The sequence below is a fragment of the Pezoporus occidentalis genome, unplaced genomic scaffold (genome assembly GCF_034315485.1).
Source record: "Pezoporus occidentalis ecotype Australia unplaced genomic scaffold, CSIRO_AGI_Poc_V1 ctg63, whole genome shotgun sequence".
Taxonomy (NCBI): Eukaryota; Metazoa; Chordata; class Aves; order Psittaciformes; family Psittacidae; genus Pezoporus; species Pezoporus occidentalis.
The window spans coordinates 5250062-5263131 of NW_026915977.1; the positions used below are offsets into that span (position 1 = coordinate 5250062).

Below are 13070 nucleotides of genomic sequence, written 5' to 3' on the forward strand. Positions count from 1 at the left end.
CTAAGTATTTTCCATTTTTCCATTATTTACTAGAAGAAGGGGAAAAGCAAATAGAAATTATATTGTATACAAATGAATATGGATGTACTGACAGGAAATTAAATGTACCATAGTAATAATAATTCTTACATTTTGTTAAAATAATCTTTCTAATATTTTCTTAAAAGAAGCTGGAGTTAAGAGCCACTCAAATTTTAGAACCCATAAATGCAAAGATCTGAGGGCCAAAAAGAAGAGTTATGAAAATGTAGTCTGATCTACACAATGCCTACATAATACAGACCACTGATCCACATGGAATGGTTTTGGCATCACACTGACAATTTCTGGTGAGCTGGAACGTATTTTAGAAGGAGATTGTCCACTTTTGCTTTCAGAAATCCCCACGCTGACCTTGTGACTGTTGATTCTATGAGCCCCATGTTTTGGGAAACAGGGTGAATCCATTTTGAGCACAGAATCATCTGCACAATGCAACAGGATCCCCTCAGAAGGTGGCAAGTTGCGTGAGACTCAGACAGACCTGCTCTAAGATGTTTTCCTGTTCCTCCTTAGTTTAGTTACATTAGCCAGTCAGTTCTGAATTTAGCAGAATTTTGTAGCAATTCCTAGAGGAATTCTGTGTAGAAAAATGATAACAAAGGATCTTTCTGCTGTTTTTCCTTGTTTACCAAACTGATGATGGCAAACTGAGGAGATAAATTATGCAGATGAGGCATCTGTATTGCTAATCCTCTCTTTTCCATCAGCTCAGAGTGAAGATTTGCCCAAATATCTGTATCCTCATGACGTTTACTCTTCTGCAGGGAGGAAGCTGTGGTTAGCTCTGGTGGTACAAGTCTGTGTATGAAAGAATCCTTCTCCTTGGCAAGGTAGATGCATATTTGACAGGCGCTTCTTCAAGATGCTTTCTTCTTGTATCTATGCTTTAAAGACTGTCCCAGTGATTCACAGATTTGAGCATGCCCCGTTATTTGGAGCTGTTTAGAAGACTATAAACATGTTGACAATATTAGCAAGCAGACTAAAACCAGACGATCCTGTTTCCCTTTAATACGAAAACATCTTGGTATTCTCTGCTCAGAAAACATTTGCAGTCCTAGTCAAAGCAACACAGAGTTCATCTTCTGTGTGAATAAATTACTCCAGTTGTAACTTCACAATGTCTTTTCTGAAGTCGATGGATTTATATTAGAGAAGAACTATATTCTTCATGTTAATTTTTGGTATGGTTTTACATATCTTTTATATTAATACACTTAGTATGCATTTTAAACTCTGAACATGGCTGCAAAAAGTGATTGTTTTTTTCCCAGGAATATGTAATCTGGAGAATTCTTCCTACATAAACTAAACTACTGCTGACATTAAGGAATTGTAACATATCTGAAGGGCAATTCCGGGGCAGATGGAGGAGGAGAAAGATATCGTGATAAAAGTGATAGCAAGATAGGATGAAATTTGCACCTCCCCTGTCCATACTATACACGTTTTGTGGCTGAATAGAGGACTTCAGTCTCAAGAGGTGTCAAGGTAGGAGCTTTTGTGAACACTAAAATATGCTAAGAAAAACTGCTCCATAAAAGCATCTCAGCAATGTCAAAACATACTTTTTAGTAAGCGATTATGAAATAATTTCTCTCTAGTCCTAAAAAACTGAGTATTTCTTGCATTTTTGCGATCTAGCCCTGATTTCCAAACGTTTGTTAAGGGTGTTTTAACACCAAATTAATGTGAAGTATCATATATTATCACCAACACGCATTAATAAAACAGTTATATCACCTAATGGAGCGTGAAAAATATAAATTTCTAATGAAGCTCCATGTGAAACTGGCATATGAATACAGTATCTGCGACTGAATTGCAGATGCTACAGAGGGCTTCTATGAAAAAGGTACTACAAAATGTTGTAACAATAAAATCAGCAGTCAAACCAAACTCTTTGCTTCCAATTTTTTTTTAAGCCAAAATGTTCCTGCTTTCAAACTTCAAAATCTTCATGAACTTCACCTTGCTGAGAGCCGACGCAGGTGAAATCCCAGGGGGATGCTTCCAGCCATCACTACAGCCTAGTCAATAGAGACAAATCTTGCAGGTGGAACAAACGGCCTACAAAAGGGAAGGCGATGGGTGTTTTGCACAGCTTTCTGCTCGCTCCTGGCAGGCTCCTGGCTTGCGCAAATGAGTGTGGTGCCAGTAGATGGCACTCCAGAACGTGTAACACCGGCGCTGGGTCTGCGGGCTGGCTGGGTGCGGGCAATGGCCTCCACTGGCCACCCCTTGCGCTCTGTTGGAATCGAGATACTCGGAGAAAGGAGAGTAAGAGCTAATGCCTCCACAGGGCTAAATACCTCCCAGCACCAGCTGGTGTTGTATCTTCTCCAACACATGCTCACTTTGTATATCCAACCTATTTCAAAAGCAGTAGGACAGACCTATCATGCAGCACCTTAGTGTTAACCCTTGTTGGCGGTGGTCTTACCCTTCTTTACAGCCCTTGTAGGGGATTCTGGAAGCACAGGAAGCTTCCTTCAACTCTTCCAAACTTAGGTGAGGACAGTCAAAACCCAACCTTTCAGTTTGTAAACACAGGGTAAATTAAGGCAAAGGTTTATAGTTAAATAGCTTGTCACCACTGTGAGCCAGGTTTTTTGTTCCTCGTAGCACAAGCTTTATTGCTGTCATACAAATTCACCAAAGGCAATATTTTGCCCTGCATCTTTGAAACACAAGTCTTGAGAGTTATGATGCAAAGAAGAGATGTCGTGAAAGCAGCACCAGGCAGAACCCATCTTAGAACAGAACTGAGCAAAACTAATTAGCTTCTGCTCTTCGAAAATGTGCTTTTCCACACAAAATGGCTATATAATAGGTGAATGTTACATGATAAAAAAATTTCATTATAATCAAGAGTTCAGTGGTCATTTCCATGGACATTTTGCTTATATTTTCATTAATAATATAAATTATAGATATCCTAAGACATAACATTACGTACCACTTTTTAAGGGCATTCATGATTTAACTAATCTGAAACTGCATGCTTATGTTTTCCATAATGGCTATCGAATGCAATGTCAAGATGTTCTTAAACTGATCTGCTTATAAAGCACTTAATTCAGAACATGCAGGCTATGTCTTCATCAAAGACTATGAGAATAATTGTTATCAAATTAAAAATGCAAGAAATATGTGGTTGCTCTCAGTGTTATACCGTGTTACCAGGTCTGAGCACAATCATTAACAGGAAAGTTGTCGCTGGCCATGAAATACACAAGACCGTTTAACTGCCGCCCACAGCGACCATGAAAATGCAGAGAGTGATGATTTAATTAATAATCCCAGAGATACCAGGAGGTGCTCAAAAACTAAAGAACTACCAGCATTATTGCTGTGAAGAAGGAGAGAGTCGGAACGTTCCCACCAGCATGCTCAGCCTTACGCCTTTGCTGTCAAACATGATAGCAGAGATTATGGCTTGGAATCACCAGATTATTTCATATAGGCCTTGACAACAGCGTTGCATCATATAGTGAAGGGTCTGTTTCCTTTCTTTGTTTCAAATGCCTTACTTTGCTCCTATGCTTGTGCAGACTTCAGTCAAAAAGCATTTCTCATTTACATGACCTAGATAGAATAATAGTGAGAAAGCTGTTCCTTGATCTTTTTTTCTCTTGATTTGCTATATTCAGCCTGGAAGGAAAACAGAGTCATGGGAACGCATTGTTTCTTTTATGCTGGCATTAGGAAGCAGTGCTAGGTAGATTGGGGGATAGATCTAGGCAGAAGCCTTGCAATAAATGGACAGAAAAACACATGGAATAGCTTTAGGGATTACACAGTTTTGCTTATTTTTTAAAAAAAGTTTCTTGTTTAGTGACTTTTCAAACTTGATTTTACTACAGTGACCTGGAGCTGACAATAACTATAAGGTCAGTGATTTAACTCTAGCATAGCTATGTTTAGAACCATGTCAGTAGTTAAGGGCGATACCTCAGTGCAATGGGTGTCTTAGTCCATGATTACTCATTTCAGAGTCATTACCTCAGCTGGCATACTGGACAACCTATATTAAAAAGTGCTATGAACTGACTTGAACTGTTATGGAAATAGTTTGAACACATCTTGACTCCATCTGGCCTTAGCTGTTTCTCCGTTGTATCCATTACTCAGATCTGTGGCCCACCACAGGCTCCTTTTCTGATCTAGACAGATGTTTCTGTGACATCTCATATGACAAGGTATGAGAAAGAAATCTTTCTTGAACTAACAAAGCAAGAAGCAGAGGAAATACCCAGGTACAACTGTCCATGGACTGCCATGATGAGCATACCCATGAGGCAAGTTAAAGGAACATTTGCCTGGGTTTAGAATGATTCGTGACAAGCTGTGGCTATGTGCACTGAACTATGCAACGATAATGAAGCTGAATAAAACATCTGCTCAGGAAGGAAAGAAACAGAGTTATTTTAAAACAGAGTTTTTAACAACTTTAAATATTTTATTCCAAGAAGTAGAAGGAAAAGCAGACAGTTGTCCATAAGGCTGTAGAATCCCCAAATACAGACAAACTCTGACTAGCAATAACAAAGAAAAGGAGATCATCTGGTAGTTAAGATGTTTCTTAACTACCATTATCATTAAGATAAGTGCCACTGCTGAAGCCTGTTGGCGCATAACAGTATGAATAAATGAAAACACAAACCATCTTTGTGGTGAGGAGCCTCAGGAACAGGGCATGAAATAGTTTTTAGAAGTTCTTATCTCGAAAATGGAAGGACCGATTCCAAAATAATGGGTTTGGCGCTCTTGTCATCCAAGTGCAATTAACATAGATGGAAGTATGCCCACTGACACTGGGGGCATACTCCCACACAACCACCGGCACTGATGGGCTTGAATTCAGCCTCCATCCTCTTTCAAAAATATGTCAATATGTATATATATATAAAAAAAAGTCTATCCAGTCAAACATAGGTAGGAAACGTGAGACAAAAGGGCACTGACAGAGGAATTAGGGAAATAATCCAAGCGATCATGAATGAAGATTATTTCATGTAATCGTGTCCAAATATTAAATTCATACAAAACAGAGCTTACCACAAATTCTTCCATGCTTGTCTTGAACTTAAAAGAACTTATGAGAGGTGATCATTGGGTGAAAAAGAATTTAAGAAAGCCTGGCCCCCAGACAAACAGCTTGTGTGGTTTCCAATCTCCAAGCTAACAGAAATATTTATTCTACATATCTCAACTCTAGCCCACTATTGTATAAAGAAAGAAGTATTGTGTGTTTGAAATCTTTGTCATTATTATGTCCACTGTAAACAGCTGTTTAGGCAGAACTAAAGCTACTGAAAGTGGTTTCCTAAAAATCATAGAGGATACTGACATGCTCTTTCTTGAAGGAAAATTGATGTGAGTCCTTTTATAAAGGAGATCTGTGCTCTGAGCACTCAAAATATATCATAGAATCTAATCGTACTACTTCCCAAAAGGGAAGGATAGAGTGCACCACTGAACTGAGAGTGGTACATCTCTTTGGAGACATTTCGGGGGGGGGGGGGGGATGATGCCTGGCTGCATCCTTCTTTATATAAAGAACCCTGAAACAGTATAGCATGAATCCTGCATTTGTATTTTATGTTCCCCCATATGAGAGAGAGAGGAGAGATCTCAGCCTGTGTAAATGAGGCAGACATGGTAATGAGATCATCTTCTTACCCTGATGTGCTCGTGGAACTTGGAGCAGTGCAGGCTGAACAGATGAAAGATTACCGAAAAGGAGGTGGAACTGCTTTGTTCTGCCTTTTTTCCCTGAAACCTGAGTTTCTCCCCCGAAGATAAAATAGTGGGGATGCCTGTCTCAGACAATGGGTCATACAGAAAGCATACATCTATTCAGTGACATGATGCAGAACTTGTGCTGCATGAGGTGCAAAGAGTCACAAATGGGTCCAAAATGGGCTGTTTGGTACATCTCATTGCAATGTTTCACCTTCATCTTATGGAAGGGTAGTGAACTTCAGTATTAAGAATATTTAAATATTTTTTTTCTCCCTAAAAAAAGAGAGGTTGGCTAATAGTCCCACTGCTTTGAATTAAAATACTTGCTATACTTGTCTGTATTAAAGTGCTGTAGTAGTAAAAATTGACTCTTCCATGCTGTCATTCTTTCACTATAAAATGAGCAGCTCATAGGAGCAAATATTTTGGCTCTGAATGTGGCCAGAAAAAAAGAGTTTTCTTCCAATAGTTTTTTTCTTGGGTAAGACTTTTCATACTGTGTTTGACATTCTGAATTACATGATTATGTAGTATAAGACTCCAGCAACATTTTGTATTGTAGAGATGGAGATGCTCAGCATTTTGCCAGATGCCAAGTGATATTCTGATATTTATCTTTTCACTTTAAACTGAGTGACAGCATAGTCACAATGAAGCCAAGACAATCTGCTATCAAGTTACAGTAATGATATTTTCGCTGATGAAGATCCCAGAGCTTGTTGGAATAAAGCTCCTTAAAACTCAGTGTCTGGAATAGCTCCAGCTTGAATTGCTCTCTGTGTAATATCATTTTATATTTGTGCCAGTCTAATAAGTAGATCACTGGGTAGAGGCTTTGGTAAGTAAGTCTATACGTACTGCACCATTTCCTGGCTCTGTGCTCCAGTGTGTTGCAGGCTGTGTGCAGTGGGGGAGGTGCCAGCGCTGATCAAGCAGTGTAATTTTATACATTACTGAATCAGTGCAGGAGAAACCTGGAGGGACAAAGCATCATCTTCTCTTTGAACTGCACTGTAAAATCCTACAGCTCTCTTAGCCTAGCCATGCTTTGATACATTTTTTCTCTTCTTTTTCTGATTTTGGTGTGAATGATAAAGTGATCTGATGATGGCTCTCGTTATGGAACCTATTAGCAAGTGGACGCCCAAGCAAGTAGTGGATTGGATGAAAGGTATGATCATTTATTACCATGTATTGTCTGTACTTTGGATCCTTGCAATTTATGTATTTGCTTTTGTATTCTTTGTTTTGGGAAGAGTTTATTCAGTTTAAATCATCTGTATGCTGCTTTGCACAGTAGTTTTAAAGACACAACTGAGCAGAGAGGCTGTTTCAGCTGTGCAGAATGTTGTTGGAATTTCTGCCGAGAACTGAGTGGGGATCAAATGCATTTGTTGCTAAATGCAGACATAAAGTGTTTGTGTCTCATGGCTCCATTATGCATTGCACAGTGTAACATTAGTATGTTTGGTTGCTTTAAATTTGCCCTGATTAGGTCTGTTTTGCTCATATCAGGTGATCTGATGCAGTGCCTGTGCAGCACTTGTGTGTAGTTTTAGGGTACCACAAGGAGCATAAGGTGCCGGTGGCTGGATGAGGAATTGTGCTTCTTACTGACATGATGTCACATTAGTCCTGATGTGTTCACGCTTCCCAGCTGCTCCTGCTCGTGCTGCTGCCATGTCCAGCACACCCGGTCCCTGTCCGTCGCTGGTACCGTGGACAGTGCAGCCCCTGCCGTGCGTGGGGTGCGTGAGGGGGAGCACGCAGGGCTGAGCCTGGCTTCGCTGGGAAAACTCTTCCCGGTAACTTGACAGGAATGATGATTTCCCTGCACATTTGCAGTTTCACAACACAGCCATAAGCTGTGACATGTTTTGCCTCACAATGCTCGGCTGTGCTGCAAACAGATTGGATTGGATGGGAGGGTGAAGAATTGTTCGTGATGATGAGTGGTTTAAATTTCTCCAGTGTGGGGGAAAATGTATTTCCATGGTAGGATGCATTAGTGTTGTTATTCGTGACTTCTGATGAGCTGTCTGTCTTAGAGGCAAATAATTTCTGCTCCATTATATAAGGAGAAAAGGTGCAAATTTTGGGTTTATGGTACACATTTCTGTAATGTGATTGCTGAGCTTATTAGAGGGTTGAGTCAGATGCCCACTGTAATATCCTTAAAGCTTTTAAAGTAGTATCATTATTAAGAGAACGGTTCTAATTTCATTTTGCTGAGATGCATCTCCATACTTAACTGAAATTGGGCTCTTTAGGTGCTTATCAGACACAGTACAATTATGAGCAAAGCATTCTTTTACAAGTATATAGTAGTATGAAGCAAATAGTATCTTGGAGAATGTATGGAGTTTTTCTCAGGTGTTTGAGAACTCAGGTTATTTGGGAGGTCTTAAGCAGGTCATCAGGAAGGATCCTGAAACCGTTAGATACAAGACTGATTCCCATTCTCCAATGTCGTTACTTGAAATCACATCCTAATGTATGTGCAGAGGAGAGTTTTCAGTACATACAAGATTTCAAAAGTGGGCAGGTAATCATGCTATTTTAACTCATGACTTCAATTATAGCGTATGTTAAATGTCAAAGTGTGTGTAAGACTTGTTGCTAATTTAAAAATACTTCCTGCTGCTTTTTTACCCTTTACTAATTTACCCTAACTAATTACATCTCGGTTAACATGAACCCATAACATCTGTAGTGCATACCATGGGAAGCAAGAAGATCACACAAACAAAAGGGTTTAAAATGTGTGGAGTTGCCTGACAGTAAAATTTGTATACAAAACTGCATCCTGCATCCATAGGGATGTGTGGAGTAGGCAGTGATGTCTCCGTGCCTCTGGGCTTCAGCATAAATGAGGATAATGCAATGAGCATTGAAGTATTTACAAGAGACGTGTGTTCCTTGGTAACATGAGCGCTACACATCCACAAACATAACAGTTGCCCATTTGTCCATTTTTACCATGCTAATATTGCAAGCCCTTCTTTTGTCCTGGTGTTTACCTTTATAAATGCATTCTCCAGCTGTAGCCAAAGAAAAGCCCTAACACACATAAATGGAAGTGTACCAGAGTTAGTTTCAAAGTACTTATAAATACCTCGCTTTACAAATAATGCCCAGTTGTGGCCACTGTTTGCCTGTAATTTACATGTATTCTGTATGTCAGCTCTATTAGCTGTAGTCATTATGCTAAACAGCTATTAATACATTGGAGAGGTCAAAGGTCTGCATAGGTAGTGATTTTCAAGTGATGAGATAGCTTTTATGCATTTCTTCTACACTGAAAGGTACAATTCTGTGACAGTGTTAAAAAGATAAAGACATTTTAGGAAAATTGTCACGCCGTGAATGTGGAGTGTTATCTCTACTACAGATAGCAACATGTTAATAAACAACGTGACAAATATGGCAAGTGTAATGTGCCTTTTTTGGCTTAAAAACATGTAGTCAATTAGCTTTATTTGTAAAGGGAAAATTTCATAGGGAAATTATAGTAATATGCCTTTTAAACTTGAGTTTATCAGATTATTTAAGCTATCGTAGCTTATTTATAAAAGCTGTTAGCAAAGTACATGTTTTAAAATCAAATAGCAGTGAGTACCAGCAACATCAAATAATTGAAGAGAAGATGAAAGAAAGTCACAAAAATAATACTACTGTTTTGAGACCTGGCTGCCCAGGATGCGTCCTTGTTCCAGTGTTCTGTTACCAGCAGTAGCAGTAGCCTAAGCCCCAGCCAGGAGGGGACACCCTTCTCGTCTCTTCTTCCTTAAGGAAACATTACCTGCCAAAAAGGTAAAAACTGGTAGGGTTAAAGGAACATTATTATGACAAGCTGGCATCTTGTATTTACCCACAGTTCCTTTCTCAGGAATGCATTCAACTGGAAATCAGCTTGGGAACTGTGGACAGCCTGAAAAGGCCATGGAAGTCGTTTGAAATTGATTCTTAAGGTTTACAGGGGATCTAGAAGTTAAGGCTCCAAATAGCTTTGTGCTAAAAAGTTGTCTTCATACTAACATGTTCTGTAAAGTTTAGCAAATACACAGCAGAAGTCGCTGCGGTTCAAAAGAATGTTTTCAAAGGAATGGAAAGTGTTAATTGTGAAGATATTTTTAACAACAGTTTTCAGGCACTATTCTATTTTTTTCCCAGATTTCCTAAAATTTTAAATTTCTCTAAATGTTTTTTGCTTCAGAAATAAGGGAGTGTTTCTGCTGGTATATAGCCATTTCTTACATAACTCATTTTTTTTCCTGGGGATATCTACTATGGACCCAAAGGTTTTTTAGGAGAAAGAGCTTTGCCTTGCTCAAATTCCATTGTGGCACTGTTGGAAAAGAAGTACAGCCATAGAGCTTTCAAGTACATGAAGAGTCAGAGTGGTTTTTTAACCTGGTCAGGTTTTCCTGTGATTTAGTTTAACATATTAATATGACACTTCAATATTTGCATCCATAATCCTTCTACCTGCAGACTTTGATTGCTTTTTGGCCTATGAACTTTCTGTGAAACTCAGCAACACTTTGCTGGTGCCAAGAGGTTATGGGAGTGAGCGCTCCTAAACCAAAGGCCGTCTGTTTTTAGATGCATGTACTCTGGAAGGTGATCCTGTACAGAATTTGGGGGGCTTGGGGCGCAGAGGGGAGGTATGATGCCTTACTGCTGCCTCTGATTTGCACTTAGAATTAGTAAAAGCGTGATAGTTTGTGTTTTCATTTCAGGCTGTAGACAGTGTGCTCTATACTTGTAACAGAATTTACGAGTTTGTACTTCCTAAGTGAAGCAGTTTACAAGTAGGTCATGTAAAATGTGAACTCATTTACAGTGAAGTGATGCCTCTTTCCAACTAAATACTAACTTTCCCAAACAATGCAATGCAATGAAATGAAAGACAATGAAATAAAGCTGTGACTTCGGGGGAATGGAATGTTATCAAACAGCCAAAAAATAAAAATAAGGAACCAGTTGTTTCTTAAGTACCTGTAAGTAATAAGTCCACATGGAGTCAGTTACTCAAAGTCTTGGGGACTGACAAAACAGCCTGCAGTGGCGGTTTCTCTCATAATGTATGCTCAGCTTTGGATCCTCATTTCACAACTGCAAGGCGGTTTTTTTCCCCTTTAAATGCAGAATTTCTCCACTCTCAACAGGAGATGCAGAAATGAAAAAAATAAAAATTAATTCAGTTGGTAAACTGACTAAGTGTGCTGCACTGATCCTGTGCAGAATAATTATATGTTTAGCTGAAGGGTTTTCCTTAGCATGTAATTCCCTGATTTCAAGCTGGCTCATAAAAGAGAAAGGAAGGGAGGGAGGGGGGAGCTGAGAGCAAGGAAGCTGATGACGTGAGTGGACTTGTTAGCATTCATGTCACGCAGGGCTCCGGCAAACCCCTTCTCAGTCTTCCTTTGCTTTTCATTCGATCGCTACCTGTTCTGTAGCAATGTCGTAACCAGGGAGTCTCCCTCTATTTACAGCAAGTAATACATAAAATCTTACAGCATGCTGGAAACACAGCTAAATATGGTGACATGCTGCAAAAGCAGCCTTGTAGGTACTGAGCTGGATGATACTTAGCTTACTCGGTCCCCCTTCATGACCTTAGAATCCCATAATACAAGAACTCTACTTCACAAGATGCAATTTGAAACTTGAGTGGTTAACCCTGGTCATATCTTATTTAGAAAAACGTAGGGTTTATAACGTCGTTTCGGTTCTTTCTGAAGACAAATAGGTTTGGAAGAGAATTGAGAGCCATCAATAGAGATGCCCTCAGAATTAGCTTTGAATTTTCAAGCAGTTCCAATGTAAAGGTTTCACCAGTTTCTTTCTACTCCCACCAGTTTCAAAACTCAGACAATTTACTGTTGTGTCTCCTTCTTGGAGGACTGTGTTCCACTTGTACTACATTTCCAGTTGTCATTAGAAAGTCACTGAACAGAATTGTCTGCAGTTCCTCTCCAATTCCTCTTACAAGTTTCAGACTGCAATACTTTTTAGATATAAATTTTGGCAACAATTACTCTGTTGAATGTTGTCAACTGTTTGCTTTAAAAAGGTCAGAGCACACCTCAGAGTTGAATGCTTTGCAGTGTAGGTGGTTAAGATCAGATTTCAATAAACCAACATAGGTACAGCTAAGTGTTGGAATAAGCTGTCTGGGCAGGTTTGGCTGTTTCCTTTGTAGGAGATGTCTAACCCAACTAAGAAGAGCTCAGACAAGCATCCCTCTGGAATGGTTTATTTGCTGTCTGTCCATAGCAGAATGGCCTAATGTGTTCTCAAAGCTTCTGCAGCTCAGGCAAGATCTTGGGATGGTTTCTTGCATATGTGTGACCCTCATCTTTGAAATATGTGACAGAGTTCTGAAGAGATTACAGCTCTAGCTTCCTCCTGGATATTTCATGGTTTGTATTTTCCAGAATACCTTTGTATATCCTAGCTGCAGACATAGGTAGACAGCTGGGATGAATCTGCATTTCAGATATCTGGAATCTAGTCTCAATGGGAAAATTGCATTGGGGGAAAACTACAACTTACTTAGGAGAGTATATGAAAAAAATCATACACAGACTGTAATCTGAAAGCTCAAGATTACAGCTCACTTTTTCTTGCAAAGGGAGCCTAGTGCAGGTGAGTTGTTCTTTCATGATGAGTAAATACGACATAAGGATACATTGCATTTTGCTTTATTCTCTTTCATTTAATTTTTTATTTTCTTTAATTCTCATTTCTTCTAAAATACCTGCATTAATACTAAGAATTAGTATTTATAAAAGTTACTGGCAAGCCATGTTTTTATTACCACCTACTGTACACATGGAAAATGAAAGCAGATGTAGTCAATATTGACTATAAATTGTAAGCAATATAGGTATATGTGTAATATTTAGACATAGCAGGAAAAAACTCTAGTGGAAGTCTAACAAAATCAAGTCAGACACAAAGTATTCAAGATCAGATCAATACTCCGTTCCAAATGTCTAAAGTTCAAAAATCTTAATGTTGTATTTTATAAGAAGCTGGTGGCATAGCCTCCTGAGAACAGAAGACATGATATTCATCAGTTTCAGCACCAGAAGCAAATATATACCCATTCCACTTTTACTAACATTTTACAAAAGCCCCATTCATTTCAACCTAAGAGATCAAGGTATCATACAGAGCCTAGAAGACCCAGTACCTTCAAGGCTTTTAACTATCTTTACTTTGAATTCAACTTCTGTTCTACTGGCAGCCTGGACAGACAGCCTAACACT

General features: G+C 39.1%; 1 protein-coding gene across 3 annotated transcripts in view; it reads left to right on the forward strand.

The window, feature by feature from the left end:
- Positions 1–6650: 6650 nt before the first annotated feature.
- LOC134174862 (connector enhancer of kinase suppressor of ras 2-like) overlaps positions 6651–13070 on the forward strand; it is a 189754-nt gene continuing 183334 nt past the window's right edge. For 2 of the 3 annotated variants that reach the window (XR_009968814.1, XM_062640167.1), the window contains exon 1: positions 6651–6961. Coding sequence is in view for 2 of the 3 variants with exons in the window: in XM_062640167.1 (XP_062496151.1) it covers positions 6895–6961 (67 nt within the window). In the remaining variant the exon portion in view is untranslated. The remainder of the gene's footprint in view (positions 6962–13070) is intronic. The other variant, XM_062640169.1, reaches the window with a different exon arrangement.